At 38.6% G+C, this 18,003-nt stretch overlaps 1 protein-coding gene across 1 annotated transcript; it reads left to right on the top strand.

Annotated features, from left to right (window-relative positions):
* Positions 1-1,184: 1,184 nt before the first annotated feature.
* Positions 1,185-17,049, top strand: LOC309381719 (vomeronasal type-2 receptor 26-like; the record flags this gene model as incomplete). The annotated part of the gene is made up of 5 exons (XM_081933004.1): positions 1,185-1,216; positions 6,072-6,241; positions 8,007-8,350; positions 12,123-12,294; positions 16,298-17,049. The coding sequence occupies 5 exons, from the start codon at positions 1,185-1,187 to the stop codon at positions 17,047-17,049; spliced, it is 1,470 nt and encodes a 489-aa protein (XP_081789130.1).
* Positions 17,050-18,003: the final 954 nt, after the last annotated feature.

Genomic DNA, 18,003 nt, shown 5'->3' with positions numbered 1-18,003 from the left:
GACATCCAGTGGAGGACTTCTTGTATGTATCTTCTTCCCTAAATGCTTTATCATCTTACTGAGGCCAGAACTGAATAGCAAGCAACATCTAAGACAAAGAAACACCTAAAATATCTAGAACTGTATTGCCTAAAAAAAAAAAAAGCTATGCAAAAGCATCAAAAGCATAATCCTTTGCCATCAATCAATCAATCAAAAGAATAAGATCTGGCTGATCAATTGAAATCTTCCAGAACACAAAGAGAAAACTTACCTATTCTGTTATCTAAGTGCAATATTGTATTTGCTAAAGAAAGGCCCTGATTTCTTTCAAACTAGCTTTCACCTGAGGCTTCATAATCATCTTAACTGAATCTACTTAATGTTTTTTGGAGATGCTTTGTGTTTTAAAGTCTAATATTTTAGTTAGCCTCAATTCCCATCCTTTAAAAACCTTTTTAAAATTCTTAATAAACTCTAATGTTATATAGGCTTTTTTTTCATTGATGACAAGATATTTCTTGAAAAGGTTAGAAATGGCATTGTGCAAACTAATTTACCACATGCCCTTCTGTTGGGCAGGATTGTGGCTTGCACTGCTCTTTAGAAGCATATCTTAAATTTCAACCTGTATCCATTGAAGAAGTCATTTTTAAAAGTTTCTTTAATTTGCATACGGTTCAACTTTGGTACTGAATCCCAAATCCAAAAATGTTTTCCTACATCAACTATAATCATATCTTGACCATCAGTATATTTAAATTCAGAAACCTTACATCAGAAAAAATATGTTGTTTCCCCCCACTCCCTGGCCTGAATATTTTGGAAACTGCACAGAAAAAGAGATGTCAGAAATGGTTTCTGGTTCTGTGTTTTAAATGAGCACGACCAGAATCAGAATTAGACTAGAACTTGAAGGGACCAGCCCCCTTCTCATTCTATGCTATTTCAGACAAGGTGCTATCAAGACTCTTCTTAAAAACCTTCAGTGATGAAGCATGTGCCTCCTCTGTCAGCAAAAACAGGGCTACCTTTTGCTGGCAGAGGGTGGCAGAAAGCCATCACAGCTGAAAACAGCCAACGGGTATGCACCACATGAATGCACGCAGCACACACGTACACATACTTACCGCCAGCGACACTCCGCAGTGCCTCCATGATACTCCAGCTGCTTGGCAGATCATCGCGCAGGTGCCTTATGCTCCATGCATGGAAGCCCCAAACAGCTCAAATACAGGTAAGGTGCATGGGTGGACAGGTGGGCCCTCCAGAGCACCATAGTGGAATGGTACTGATGCTCCCAGCAGGCACTGGTATGCCCGTATCGGGGTGTACTGGTCGTATCCCTCCACTGGTGCAGGCAGCCGCCCCAACCTCCATTTTTTATTTATTTATTTTATTTTCAAGATTTATAGACCGCCCCCTCTCCCCGAAGGGACTCGGGGTGGTGTACAGGCATCTCATTAAAAACCAAATACAAAAAATAAATACTCTTAAATACCCTTAAAATCGAATTAAACCTAACAGCTTTTTGCTGGCAGAGTGCTATAGGAGGCTGCTGCAGATGTAAATGGAGCTCAGGAGCCTGTTTTCGCTGGCCGAGGGATCAGGCCACCACAGACACCAAGCTGGCCATGCCCCCCAGCCCTCCCCCCAAAGGTCAAACACAACTGTGATTCAGCCTTCAATGAAATCAAGTTTGACACCCCTGGCTTAGACAGTAAGTAGGCTATGTTATACCTAGGAGGACATGGTATCTTTTACAGAACATTGCTGGTAGTTTTTATGTATATTTAATCATATGTCATTGCTCTTTTTTTTTTTACAGTTTTATCTGAACTTTCAGCTTTTAATAGGGATCAAATGGTGAAATTCTGCCTCCTTTGTTGAATGGCAAGAAAGGTTAACTGCCTGGATAGCTTTCCATAGAGCCACAGCATTACAGATTAGTGAGTCCAGAACACTGTTTATTTTTGGATATTGCTCCTCTGCAAATTGAACCCCATTTCTGAGACTGTTCTAGGATAATGGTGAGCCTTTTTAGAGTTGGTTTGTGCTCCAACAAAATTTTAGCTAACAAAAATGTACTTCTGGATCTTTTTTTGGAAAACTGGTTGCTGCACTTAACTGTTGTTTTTAGAAGACTATTTTTTTTCTACTATTTTCTTAGCCTATGACTACCTAGCAGTAAGATTGCCCCACTGAGGAAAGAATAGTTTGCAGCAGTGACCTGCAGTCAGGGGAGGCAGGGGAGGCAGAGCCTCACCGCTTTCATGAAAAGAAAAAAAATGTAAAAGGGAAAAGGCGAGTGGTGAGGTGAGGCTTTAAAAAGCCTCTAAAAAAGGGGGGACTGTGACAACTTTGATCTTTGCAAGTGTGCAAGCAAAATACCCCAGGATCACGTTGGCAGGGACAGCAACTCCTTCCGCTGAGCTGTGGAGAAGAGCCACACTGTGCAGGAGGCTCCTCAGCACAAGCCTCAGATCAGCGTGACCTGCGGTCCCCTTCATGTTGGCTCAGGAAGGAGGGGAATGGGACCACATGTGCAGGAGGCCCTCAGCGCTAGCCTCAGATCAGCGTGAGCCGCGGTCCCGTTCATGTTGGCTCAGGATGGAGGGGAATGGGACCGCTTGTGCAGGAGGCTCCTCAGCGCTAGCCTCAGATCAGCGCGAGCCACGGTCCCATTCCCCTCCTTCCTGACCCAACATGAAGGGGACCATGGCTCACGCTAATCTGAGGCTAGCACTGAGGAGCCTCCTGCACAGTGTGGCTCTTCTCCGCAGCGCAGTGGAAGGAGTTGCTGTCCCCATCACTGTGATCCTGTAGTATTTTGCTTGCACGCTTGCAAAGATTGAAGTTGTCACAGTCCTCCCTTCATGATGATCATTTGATGACGTCAGTGCCTCACCAGCCATAAACCTCACCGCACATCACTGGTTTGCGGATATCTACTAAACAGCACATTCTTTTAAATCCCATATTCTATATTACAGAAAATTTATTCTACATAATTATCATATCAACCTTGTTACTTTTTAAAAAGTATTTTTATTATACAGCTTTTTTCATTTTACATCACAGTTCAGCTTTGCAACAGCGATATACTGATTATATCCACAGTTTTTACATTATATATACTATTATGTCTTCTAATATACAATATCATGTTTGTAACTATTATTTCTATATTTCTAACATAAATCTCTATATAATTATCATTCTAGATATTTTATTTTACATGTTACATTTGTATAACATCTTACCATAATATTATTTACAATAAATATTCTTCTGTCTATCATTATACTTGTACTTATTTCTAATTCGTTAATCTTCTTTCATTCTTAATTTTCTAATCTTTGCATCTGCTATCTAACCAATTGTACCATGCATTCCAAATTAAGTAGTATTCTGTTTCTCCTTTGCCTTTAATTCCATTGTCAACAAGTATCCACATTACTTCTATTTCATCATCAACACCCTGGAGAATACCAACTCCAATAACAAAACAAGTAATCAAGACAAATACTTGGAAGGAAGAGGATAAAGTCAAGCACATTATCTGTCTCTTCAAATTACTGGTCCACAGCCTTCCAAGATTGGCTTATTGTCAATATGTCTTACTTAAATGACCAGGTAGATTGAGCCTGAAGTTAGACAAATAGGCAAAATGTTTGTAACCTTGATCTTATTGATCATAGAACTTCAAGTAATTGATAATTGTCCTCCTTTGAAATGTCCATTGAGTCTCCCTCTTTCAATTCCACATCAGTATTATTATCCTGGAAACATTATCATTGGTGGCATTCTTTCTCAATTCTATGTATTATCCAATCAAATCACTTTTCAAAGAGATCCTTCTCATGATGTATTTGATTCTAGCGTGTAAGTGTTCTATGTTTTACTTTGCTTTCTAACTGTATCACATCCCCAGGTAAGGCTTAATTTAATAGCTAATTTAAATCTGTTCGAGATTATCATTGTAGCATCAGTATAAAAGGGTATTCCTCTCTCTCCAAAATTACCCCTCTTTTCCAAAGTGAAGATATGTTATCAATGGATGAAGATCAAGCCCTATTCCCTTCTGAAGATTCTATTCAAGCCTTAGGATATTTATGATGATCTCATGTCTTAACTATCTTCTTTTATATAACCATTACATCAAATGAATGTTGCATTAAATGAAAAGAAATTGGTGCATATAGTCCCACCAATGAATGTTGCTTTGATAAAGTTTCATTCAATTTGGGGCAATTGTATTCAGTGCTTTGTTTTGGGAATATTTTAAAAACTGTACTGTTGCTCCCGAGCACAGCTTTTAATCACTAAGCTAATTTTTAATAAGCATCGATTTCCCTGTATATAGTGTTTGTGAATCTCTGTGCATTCTTTTTTATTTGATTGCATCACATAAAGAAAGTTGTGTTTTCAAAAGTTCATTTCGTAGGATGTCAAAGTGTTATATTTTTAGATACTAAAAAAAATCCTGCTTATTAGAATTGGTAGTCTTAATAATTCAGCTTGATGAATTTTAACTTGTTGAAAGGCATAAATCTTTAGTGATATCCTTAGGTCAGGATGGTGGTTTGCATCAAAAGAACTTATGATTTTATGAGAAAAAATTGTTAAACCTTGTTCCTATATGAAAGATACATTTTCAAATTCTGCATAAATGGTAGGATTTTTCCATACTGTAAAAAGGCTGTAGGTTGGTAATATGTACTGTAAATCACCATAAAATGTGGAATAAACCCTGACCAAAGAATCCTTGATTTACATACTAATCAAAATTCTGCATTTTAAATCATGTTTAAATCATCATATTTGAAGGCATATTTCTCTAAATAGATGAGACACTACACATAATTTTAAAACAAGCAAAAGGCAAATTTATAAAGGGTATACCATTGAAATATAAACAGTTGAGCACTGCTTTTTTTAAAAAAAGTTTTTTATTAGATAAACATTAAAAACATTGAACATAGTGTGACATTTCTGGCATAAACATTTCCATATAGCGATTGGATCTTACAACAATTACATTTTATATCAGTTACATGGGTATGTGTAGTCAGTCAGATTACCTGTCCATTGATCCTTTGTTTTATATAATTATTAACCATACAAATATATATCCAATTCCTACCTATTACACATTCTTAATACCATATTTTCAAATCTTAACTTGTCTGTGTTTTACTGTCCCAGCCTTTTCCCCTCATTTCTAACCATCGGTATCATTTGTCCCAAATTTTGTGATATTCAGTCTGACTCTTGTCTTTGACCACTGGAGTCAGTCTGTCCATTTCTGTGCACGTCAATATCTTATTTATTATTTCTTGTTCTGAGGGAGTCTCTTTATTTTTCCATTTTTGTGCAAAAGCCAATCTTGCTGCTGTTAAAATATGCAGCATTAAATATAGTCCACCTTTGCCATATCTTTCTTTTGTGATCCCTAATAAAAATAACTCTGGCCTCAACTCCATCCCTTGATTTAGCATCCTTTCCAAATACTTTCTTATCTGGTGCCAAAGAGCCCTAGCTTTCGTGCACTCCCATCACACATGGTAGAAGGTCCCTAGTGCAGCATTACATTTCCAACATTGTTGCAATAAGTTTTTGTTAGTTTTAGCTAATCTTGTGGGTGGGGTGTGCCACCTGTAGAACATCTTGTATAAGTTTTCCTTATACAAGGTGGCTAAAGTTAACTTTCTTTTTCATTCCCATATGTCTTCCCAATTATCCAAATCTATGCTGTAACCAAAATTCCTACTCCACGATAACATGGTTTCCTTTACTTGCTTTTCCTCCATTGCATAATCCAATAGGTATTGATATATCTTTTTAATCAGTTGAGCACTGCTTGATGTAGTCATTATATTCCTGTAATCATTTATTATTTGAAAACAGAATGACCACTAAGTAATAATCAAAAGTATAGTAATTTTTGCAATCTTTTCCCCACTTGGTCTATGGGGAATACAATCTATCTTAAAGCAGTAAATATGCTTTATTCATCCCATGAAATGGTGTGCATACAATACCTTAAAGAGGATAAAAGATTCATTAACGTTTTTTTTTTTTTTTTGCAGTGTAATAACTCAAAGCTATCAGCATATCCTGGCTTTGCAATTTGCTGTAAAGATAATTAATGAAAATCCAAGGATCTTGCCTAACATCACACTAGGGTTCCATGTTCTGAACAGCAATTTCCAGCCAAGGTGGATTTTGTGTGCCTCAGTGGAACTTCTCTCCACACGGGGCAAGTTTTTCCCAAATTACAAGTGTGATGAGCAAGCAACGGTAGCTGTTATTGGCGGACCTAATGCTGATGTATGTATCTTCATGGCAAACTTTATGCAAATCTACAAATTTCCACAAGTGAGTTATCCTCAGAAATACAGTTGGATTTTTAGTGTTGGTTTCATTGTGTTGTGTAATTTGATTTTACTGAAGATCAATTCATGATCATGTAAAAACGATTTTATTTTACTTCTCAGACTTATGACTTGAAATCATTTATCAGGATCTTGGAGTCCTAGTGGACAACCATTTAAATATGAACCAGCAGTGTGCAACAGCTGCCAAAAAAGCCAACACAGTTGTAGGCTGCATAAACAAGTATAGAATCAAGATCACATGAGGTGTTAATACCACTTTATAATGTCTTGGTAAGGCCACACTTGGAATACTGCATCCAGTTTTGGTCACCACAATGTAAAAAAGATGCTGAGACTCTAAAAAGAGTGCAGAGAGGGGCCACAAAATGAATAGGGGACTGGAGGCTAAAACATATGAAGAATGGTTGCAGTAATTGGGTATATCTAGTTTAATGAAAAGAAGGACTATGGGTGACATGATAGCAGTGTTCCAATATCTCAGGGGCTGCCACAAAGAAAAGGGAGTCAAACTGTTTTCCAAAGCACCTGAAGAGTTTTTAAGATTGGATAATCATTTGTCTACAATTGTATACGGTTTCCTGCCTAAGTAGGGGGTTGGGCTAGAAGATCTTCAAGGTCCCTATTCTAGTATTTTCTAATTTGTTCCTTAGTGATTTGAAATGTTTTTTTTTACTTAGCAATGATTTTACCAAATTTTTGTTGAGTATGCTGAGTCTTCAGAACATAACTGAATGTTAAAATACTGCATTTTAGGTGAAATTCCTGTGCAAGTACACATAAGAAATACATGGACAAGTGTGAGAGAATTTCTACATTCTCTCTACAGGGATCTTATGTTAAGAAGCTTTATCCCTTGATTTTAACCATCACTACCTATGTTGTTTCTTGCAAACAAATTTGAATATGTTGAATAGAATAGAATAGAATAGAATAGAATAGAATAGAATAGAATAGAATTCTTTTTTGGACACACAGTAATGCAGCATTTAACAACTCTAATAAAATATAAATATTCATAGTTCATTGAATAATGGATTGGGACCATTCAAGGAATTTGATAGGACTGCTATTAATCAAATATTGCATTTACAAATTTCCCTTATTTTTTCCCTCATTAGTTTGTGTACAGTTCAGCTGCACTGGTGAGTGTCAAATACCAAGGCCTTTTCATTTCCCAGGTATTTCCAGAAATTAACCAACAATATAAGGGGATTCTCCAGCTATTGCTGCATTTCCGATGGACATGGATTGGAGTGATGTTCATTAATGACGATAGTGGGGAGAGATTTGTAGGAAAAGTGCTGCCCATGTTTTCCCAAGGAAGGATCTGCTTTGAGTTTGTGAAAATATTGCCAACAATAAATGTTTCCAACAAACTCACTGAGGTAGCAGGACAAAGTCTGAACTTAATTAGCATTGTTATGCAAGGAACAGCCAATGCAATAATTGTACATGGTGAAATTCAGACAATCATGGTTTTAAGGATATTACTTGAGCTATCTACATTTCACGAAATACCAATGAAACCCAAAATATGGATTTTCACAGCCCAGATGGATTTTACATCTCTCCCTGTTCAACGTAACTGGAACATGGACTTCATCCACGGTGCCCTCTCTTTTGCAGTTCACAGTGAGGAGGTGTTAGGATTCCATCAATTCCTCCAGTTCCGTAAGCTTACATCAGAAAAGGAAGACGGCTTTCTCAAGGAATTTTGGGAAGTGGCCTTTCAGTGTTCTTTCTCCAAGGCCACCTCAGAATCAGAACCAGGTGGACTCTGTAGTGGAGAGGAAAGTCTGGAGAATCTTCCTGAGTCCGTTTTTGAAATGAGCATGACTGGTCACAGCTACAGCATCTATAATGCTGTCCATGCCATAGCAGAAGGCTTGCATGCTATGCGCTCTTCTTCAATCAAAAGAACGATAAGGGTTAAAGGGCAGCATGAGATAGTCTATCAAGAGCCATGGCAGGTAACTTCCAAATAAAATTATTGTATGGCTGTATATATACAGAATATATTTTATCTGCCTAGACAAGGAGTTCCAGACTTTAATAGGCTTTTAAATTCAATTGACCTTATGAGATTTTTAAGATCTTTCCAGAAGTGGTATTCAGCAGGTTCTGACCAGTTCTGAAGAACTGGTAGTGGAAATTTTGAGTAGTTCAGAGAACTGGTAAATACCACCTCTGACTAGCTCCTCCCTCATCTATTATCTGCCTCCTGAGTCCCAGCTGATCAGAAGGAAATGGGGATTTTGCAGTAAGCTTCCCTTGGAGTGGGGAGGGAAGGGATATTTTACAGTATCCTTCTCATGCCCCACCACCAGCCACGCCCACCAAGCCACACCTACAGAACTGGTAGTAAAAAAAAATTGAATCCCACCACTGGATCAGCCAAAAACAAACAAACAAACAAACAAACAAACAAACAAACTTATGATCTCCCAGTTTCTAGATGATCCTGATGCCTTAACCACTATACCAGGGGTCAGCAACCTGCGGCTTTGGAGCTGCATGTGGCTCCTTCATCCCTCTGCCGCGGCTCCCTGTTGCTCAAAATATGCATCACAACCACCAATGTGTGATACCTGCTGGCATGCCATTTATTGAGCTTTTCGACCCCAGGTAGGCCAACCATGGATAAATCCGAGAAAAGAAAAGTTTCAGAAGAAAACAGAACATTTAATTCAACTACATATACTAGTTCTGTGGCCGCTCAGGAAATAGTCAGGCACTGGAAGGGTTTTGTGGCTTCCAGTGTTTTCTTTTCATACTCCAAATGGCTCTTTGAGTATTTAAGGTTGCCGACCCCTGCACTATACTAATCTGGCTCTGATAGTAATCTAACATAATAGCAGAGTTGGAAAGGACCTTGGAGGTCTTCTAATCCAACCCCATGCTCAAGCAGGTAACCCTATAACAGTGATAGCACTGGTGGCATGTGGAGCCATTTGTCAGGGCATGCGAGGCGCTGACAGGATATGTGTGCGCTGGCCAGCTGAGTTTACCTTTTTTAAAAGCCATTTTTCACCCTCCCCAGGCTCCAGAGGCTTTATAGGAGCCTGGGGAGGGCGAAAAGAGCCTCCCTGCCCCCCCAGGCCCTCCAGAGGCTTCATGAGCTTCCCTGACTTCCAGTTTGCTCGGAGGGTCATTTTGAGCTCTCCGAAGGCTTCAGGGACCATCCGGAGGCTTCCCTGACGCCTCCGGAGGGCGTGCAGGGGGGGGCGGGGAGGTTGTTTTTGGCCTCCCCAGGCTCCTATAAAGCCTCTGGAGCCTGGGGAGGGCGAAAAAAGCATGTAAAAATGGGGGGGTGCCTGTAGTGCATGCATGTGCACTGGGGGGGTCACGCATTGCATTATGGGCTCAGCAAGCCCGCACACGACCCCCCTGTGCTCCCCCCACTTATGGCACACAAGCCAAAAATGTTCGCCATCGCTGCCCTCAGGGCCGGATTTAGATGAAAAGAGGCCCTAGGCTATTCCACTTATGGGGCCCTTTCACCTCCCATTTTTAAGTTTGTAAATTACACGAGAGATAATAAAATACATCATTACTGTGATATATATATATCAATATATTAAATGAAACATGTTGTAATTGGTACTAACCTTTATAAAAAATGTGGCACGGATAATGAATAAAAATAAATGGCCCTTCTTGATCTTGAGGCCCTAGGCTGAAGCCTAGTTAGCCTATAGGAAAATCTGGCCCTGGCTGCCCTATACCTTTCCAGACAAGTGTCTATCTAAGTACTTTTTAATAGCCTCCAGTGATGGAGCACCCACAACTTCTAGTGGCAAACTATTCCACTGATTAATTCTTCTAACCATCAGGAAATTTCTACTTAGTTCTAGGTTCCTTCTTTCCATTCATTGTTTCATCTTCTGGTGCTTTGGCAAATAGGCTAACCCCTCTTCTTTGTGGCAAAAATTGAAACACTGCTATCAGGTCAACCCCTATTCCTTCTTTTCACTAGACCAGCCATACTCGCTTCCTGCAACCACTCTTCTACGTTTTAGCCTCCAACCCCCTAATCATCTTTGTAACTCTTCTCCGCACTATCACATCATCTTTTTTTTTATAATATAGTGATCAAAACTGGATGCAGAATTCCAGATGTAGTCTTACTAAGGCTTTTTAAATGATCACATGATTATTTCTTGCTTCACATGATCTCAATTATTATATTGTATAGATTTTATAATCTATTATATTATACTGCATTGTATTGAATTGTGTTGCATATTATATATTATATAATTATTTATTATATTACATGTTGTAGTAAAGCCTACTATATATTGTCCAGGCTAGAAAGTAAGACAATCTCACTTCTGGTCCCATCTTAGAAAGCCAGCTGGGTGACTTTGGGATAGTCATTCTCTCTCGGTTCAACTCCCTTCTTAGGGTTATTGTTGTGAGTAAAAAATGAAGTGGAAACAGTATTAGATAGACTCATCACCAGGGCTGAAATGCTTTGAAGTCTGCTACTGATTTGCTTCGGATTTTCTGGTTTCTAGCAAATATAAATCATGTGGCAGAGCTGCTTGTCGCGTAGCAGATTGTCAGAACTTTAAAAAAAAACTTTTAAAGCATTTTTAGCTAGTAATTTAAAAAAGGCTAAAAAGTTTTTTTTAAAAAAAGTTCCAACAATCAGCTGTGGCACGCAATGGTCAGAATTTTTTTTTTTTTACTTTTTAAAGCATTTTTTACTACCGGTTCGGGTGAACTGGCCTGAACTGGAAGCATTTCACCCCTGCTCATCACCTAACTTTATTTATAAAAATAATAAAGGTGGGTCTAAAAAAATCTATTAGATATCTATTTGTAATATCTACCACATTTATAAGAGACAGTGATTTATTGTGTATCTATTAATAGGTAGTCAACCATTATCACATTCATACATGCACAGGTACAGTATAGGTGGTATCGTGCTCAATAGTAGTAACTGTGAGAGGGATCTTGGAGTTCTAGTGGACAACCATTTAAATATGAGCCAGCAGTGTGCAGCAGCTGCCAAAAAGGCCAACACAGTTCTAGGCTGCATCAACAGAGGGATAGAATCAAGATAACGTGAAGTGTTAATACCACTTTATAATGCCTTGGTAAGGCCACACTTGGAATACGGCATTCAGTTCTGGTCACCACGATGTAAAAAAGATGTGGAGACTCTGGAAAGAGTGCAGAGAAGAGCAACAAAGATGATTAGGGGACTGGAGACTAAAACATATGAAGAACGGTTGCAGGAACTAGGTATGTCTAGCTTAAGAGAAAGAAGGACTGGGGGAGACATGATAGCAGTGTTCCAATATCTCAGGGGTTGCCACAAAGAAGAGGGAGTCAAACTATTCTCCAAGGCACCTGAGGACAGAACAAGAAGCAATGGGTGGAAACTAACCAAGGAGAGAAGCAACTTAGAACTGAGGAGAAACTTCCTGACAGTTAGAACAATTAATCAGTGGAACAGCTTGCCTCCAGAAGTTGTGAATGCTCCAACACTGGAAGTCTTTAAGAAGATGTTGGATAGCCATTTGTCTGGAATGGTATAGGGTTTCCTGCCTAGGCAGGGGGTTGGACTAGAAGACCTCCAAGGTCCCTTCCAACTCTACTATTGTATTGTATTGTATTGTATAAGATTTAGCCAGTCATTACTATTTTCATAATATATTTTATTAATATGATCTTTAAATAAAATTACTATTATTATTGATATTACTTCTCTTCCTAATTTAAATTTAGCTTCTCCACTATCTGAGAAGTATCTCCTTTAATAACAGTGTTGGCGAAACAATTTCATTTGAGTCAAATGGCAAATTAATAGCTGGATTTGATATTATAAATTGGGTTACATTTCCAAACCAATCCTTTTTTAGAGTGAAAGTTGGAAGAATGGAATCACAGCATTTTCCTGGCAAAATATTCATCATTTCTGAGGATGCTATTCAATGGCCGAGAAAACTTACTGAGGTATAGTTTATAGAAACCTTTCCATACTGAGCTTTAACAATAATCACTTCAGAATTTAAAATTCATATGTTTTTATTTATTACTCATTGGTGAAATTTAACAAATATAATAATAACACACTGATTTCCCCCCCCCCCCAACCTGGATGTTCTAAACTTTTTGTCCATGTTTCCTATACATTATCAATGTTTATGTTCAACTTGTACTTTATGTATCTTTGGAGCAGGGTGAAATTCAGCTGGTTCTGACAGGTTCTGGAGAACCAGTAGCGGAAATTTTGAGTAGTTCGGAGAACCATTAAATATCATCTCTGGCTGACCCCAGAGTGGGCATGGAGATTTTGCAGTATCCTTCCCCTGCCATGCCCACCAAGCCACACCCACAGAAACGGTAGTAAAAAAAATGAATTTCACCACTGCTCTAAAACATCTAAGCCATACCAACTGCTCAACTGAATTGATGTAAAGTTGCCAGATAATTTATATATCATATTTGAAATTCAATTGCTAAAACTTCTTAAAAACCACCATATCAACTGTTTGAAAATGTTAATCCATTTTCTAGCACAGGAGTTTCAAAAAAACATTTTGGACTAAAGTTTGTGCTGTAATGTTAGTTTCTACATGTTTGTGGATCAAAAGCCCTTCTTTGTTAATATCCAATTATATCCAGCAGCTTTCATTTCTGGGAACATCCATCTTAGTTTTTAGTAAATTAACCCAAGAACTTGGCAAGATTTTAAAGAAATTATATATGCGGCTGTCAAAAAAGTCTCATTGGGTAATTAATTTATTTTTACTTAAAAACACTAGAGTGTTATATTTCTAAGTGCTATTCCTAATGTTATTAATTTTTGCCCCCAAAATTCAATAATTGGTCTGGCTTAATAAAATTCCTAATAGTAATTAAATTGGAGTGCCCCTATAGATATACACCAATTTGTGTCCAATGCAATAATTTTTATACTTAAACATTTTTAGTTCAACTTAGAATGATATATTTTGGGAAAATTTATAATCCCAAATATTGTATACAATCGAAACAAATATTATACCACAGATAATATTAATTATTATTTATCAGATAATTAAGCATTTATTAATAACTAATTAGTAAGTTACAATTTGTAGAAGAGCACAATATTTGTAAAGGGTATAAACATCATTCCCAGGCCTTAGAATTTTATATTTGAAAGTGTTTAGTTTTGATCTTCAAATTCTAAAAAATCAAGAGATATTTTCTAATTTAAAGTGGCTATATAATTGTAAATGGGATTGCAAAGCACATGTGAAGCAAATTGGTACCAATGTGGTAGAAACCCACCTCTGGGATGCATGCATTCTTGGAAGCCATCTCTGGCAGTGATGGCATTAAAATTACTAAATAAGCACATTAATAAAATTAGACCTTCAAGAAAATTAGTGTGTATGTCAGAGTGCACACAGTATGACTGCTAAAGCCAGAATTATGTTGGCTAATGCCTTTTCATTTCTTCTCTGGTCCCCATCATCAAGGACTGCTGGTGATAAGTAACTATCATCCACAACTCCTCCCTTTACAGGTACATCTCCATCTTCACATTCTAGGAGTTTGTCTCCTTCAGCCGAAACATCAGGAAACCTCCTCCCATTATGCCAACAAAGACCATGTTGCCTGCTTCCTTTCACAAGCCACTAACCACTATTAAACCATGTTGCACAACCTCTCTGGCTCTGGTGCAAGCTATCACTGGGTTTCTCTTCTCTCTGGCCTCTCTAGTCACTCTGGGCTTCTCTCTGGACTGGGCCCATAACCTGTCAGAGTGCACACAGCGTGACTGCTATTTTGAAACAACCCAGGAGCAAAATACAATACACGGAGGTTTTGTCTTTCAAAGAGTGGTTTATCTACAAGACTTATATACACATACATAGATACATGTGACAGGCAAATGCTAGGCAATCAATCAATCTTCAACTCTACATAGAGAACTACAATGGAGATAGATACACGAGGAAAGTGATACACAAGGGGAGAGAGAGAGAGAGAGAGAGAGAGAGAGAGAGAGAGAGAGAGAGAGAGAGAGACGCCCTCACATGGCCCCCCTTATATATACAGTTTCTTAAAGTGGCAGTAACCCTGCTGACTCATCCTCATGTCATCATCTCAGTTTACAGCCTTACAGCAGCTGGTCAGCTATTAATCGGCATTACCCTGACAGTGTATGTTGCCAGACCACCATGTTTGCAGATTATATTTTGAATTGTAAACAAATCTCATATACTATTTCTGCACAGGGGCGACCCTTATCTGTTTGCAATGCAAATTGCCGTTCTGGTTACAGTAGGACAAAAATCGAAGGAAAACCATTTTGCTGTTACGATTGTCATCCATGCCCAGAAGGGAAAATTTCTAATCTAAACGGTATGAATTTGAGATCATGTAGCAGCGGCAGAACATACGGCAGTTGGAAATGAGAAAAATGATGCACTTTTTGTAAGAATGATATGGTAAATCTTCTCTACAGCAAAACTGAAAGTAATTGGAGATGAATAAAAATAGCAATAGCAATAGCACTTAGACTTAGATACCACTTCACAGTGCTTTACAGCCCTCACTAAGTGATTTACAGAGTCACCATTTTGCCCCCCAAAATCTGGGTCTTTGTTTTACCCACCTCAGAAGGATGGAAAGCTGAGTCAACCTTGAGCCTGGTGAGATTTGAACTGCCAAACTGCAGTTAGCAGTCAGTTTAAGTAGCCTAGAGTGCAGAGCTGCACTCTAACCACTGTGCTACCTCAGCTCATGATGTTGATTAGCACAGATGATGTTAGTTAGTTTGGGTAACTGCTGGCAGATGGTGATCAGCGGAAGTAGCCTGCAGTACTGAACTCTAACCACCGTGCCACTGCAGCTCTTAACATTGCTCTCTAACCTGAGGAGTTGCTCCATTCAGTTCAATCATATGCATTTTTCTCCTTTTATTCTAGCCAAGAGTACACAAGATTTATATCCAGTACTAAAACTGAAAGAAAGCTGTCCAAACTGAAAGACTGTCCAAAACTATATAATCAAGGGGATAAGGAGTCCTTGGTACTCTCTGAGCTTGGCTGTTTTCTCGCAGTCATTTCATTACCCATACTAGGCAACATCTTCAGTGAGAAGGATGCAGGGTTTGTGGAGAGGAGGAGGAGGAGGAGGAGGAGGAGGACTGTGTAGTCCTTGGTGCTCTCTGAGCTTGCCTGTTTTCTTGCAGATGTTTCATTATCCAAACTAGATAACATTATCCATGGTAGCACTTAGTAATAGCACTTAGACTTATATACTGCTTCATAGAGTTTTTACAGCCCTCTCTAAGTGGTTTACAGAGTCAGCCTATGGCCCCCAACAATCTGGGTCCTTATTTTACCCACCTCAGAAGGATGGAAGGCTGAGTCAACCTTGAGCCGGTGAGATTTGAACTGCCAAAATGCAGTTAGAAGTCAGTTTAAGTAGCCTGCAGTACTGCACTCTAACCCCTGTGCTGCCTCAGCTCATGAAGTTGATTAGCACTGCTGACGTTAGTTAGTTTGGATGAAACATCTGCAAGAAAATAAGCCAAGCTCAGAGAGCATCCACAAATATTCTCCTTTATTGGTACCAAGAACATTGGTATCAAGGAGATAAGAAAGAAGATTTACAAAACTTAAATGCTTCTACATTATGATCTGTTCAATTCTGACTCTAGCATCATTGTTATAATTATGACTGTATTCGTATTCTATAGTTATGGTGACTAAACTATAATTGCACATCAAATGGCATGTTTTTCTTCATAGATATGGATGACTGTTTTCAGTGTCCAGAGGATCAGCATCCCAACATGGATCAAAATCTTTGCCTTCCAAAAGAGATCAGCTTCCTCTCATTTGAAGAACCTTTGGGAATCATGCTCACTGTTCTTGCCCTTTTCTTTTCTTTCCTCACAGCTTTGGTGTTTCACCTCTTCATTAAGCACCGGGAGACTCCCATTGTCAAAGCCAACAACCGGAACCTCAGTTACATTCTCCTGATTTCCCTCTTGTTTTCTTTCCTTTGCACTTTACTCTTCATTGGACAACCTACACAGCTTATGTGTCTACTTCGACAAACAGCTTTTGGCCTCATCTTCTCAATAGTCATTTCTTCGATTTTGGCCAAGACTGTCATTGTGGTAATTGCCTTTATGGTTACTTCACCAGGAGCTGGGATGAGAAATTGCTCTGGGAAGCAATTGGCCAGTTCCATTGTTGCTTCTTGCACTTTTACTCAAGCCGTGATTTACAGCATGTGGTTGATAACAGCTGCCCCCTTTCCAGATGTTGACATGCACTCTCTTATGGGAGAAATTATTCTGGAGTGTAATGAAGGATCTGTCACCATGTTTTACAGTGTCTTGGGCTTCCTGGGCTTCCTGGCTACCATCACCTTCATGGTGGCCTTCCTGGCCAGAAATCTTCCTGGCAGTTTCAATGAAGCCAAGCTTATCACCTTCAGCATGTTCATCTTCTGCAGTGTCTGGGTGTGCTTTATTCCAACATATTTAAGCACAAAGGGCAAATATATGGTGGCTGTGGAGATTTTTTCCATCTTGGCCTCCACTGCTGGCTTATTGCTTTGCATCTTTTCCCCCAAATGCTACATTATTGTTTTTAGGCCTGAACTAAATAGTAGGAAAAAACTAAGAAGACAAAAAGAATAGACAAATTATAGTTACATTATTAATATTATCATTATTTGTTGAACATTCTGGAGCAATTAAAAAAAACATGCACATGTGAGTAGATAAATAGATACCACTTTAGTGGGAAGGTACTGTAGCAGTGTTACATGAACCTTGGTGTATAGTCATGCTGGCCACTTGACCATGGAAATGTCGTCAGACAATGTTGGCTCCCTCAGCTAAGAAACAGAGATGACTACTGCTCCCAGAGCCAGATACAGCTGGATAGAGGAAATCTTTCACCTTTTTTTAAACAGCAGTTTATAATTAAAAAAAAAACAGATTTAAAGCTAATATTACAAACAATTGTACTAGCTAAAATAAAATAATGTGAATGATCAGCCAGTGCAGTGTTTTAAGTCCATTCATTTTCTTAACTCCAGATTATTAAATTATAACTTTCATAGAAATTAATTATGCCTTGGTAAGGCTACACTTGGAATACTGCAATCAGTTTTGGTCGCCATGATGTAAAAAAATGTTGAGATTCTTTGCTGCCACAAAGAAGAGGGAGTCAAGCTACTCTCCATAGGACAAGAAGAAATGGTTGGAAACTAATGAAGGAGAGAAGCAACTTAAAACGAAGGAGAAATTTTCTGACAGCAAGAACAATTAATCAGTGGAACGACCTGCCTCCAGAAGTTGTGAATGCTCCAACACTGGAAATTTTAAGATGATATTGGATAACCATTTGTCTGAAGTGGTGTAGGGTTTCCTGCTGAAGCAGGGCATTGGATTAGAAGGTCTCTGTTATTCTATTCTATTCTACTCTACTCTACTCTACTCTACTCTACTCTACTCTACTCTACTCTATTAAATAAATACCAATTTTAAACTTATGAATGTGTACTCAATTGATACAAAAGCAACATTAAAATATAGTTATATGACTAATAGTCCCAACAATCTCTCTGTGGCAATTGTCAGTCATCC

The sequence above is a fragment of the Natrix helvetica genome (assembly GCF_964273705.1).
Source record: "Natrix helvetica genome assembly, chromosome: Z".
NCBI lineage: Eukaryota > Metazoa > Chordata > Lepidosauria > Squamata > Natricidae > Natrix > Natrix helvetica.
This window is presented reverse-complemented; position numbering and strand designations above follow the sequence as displayed.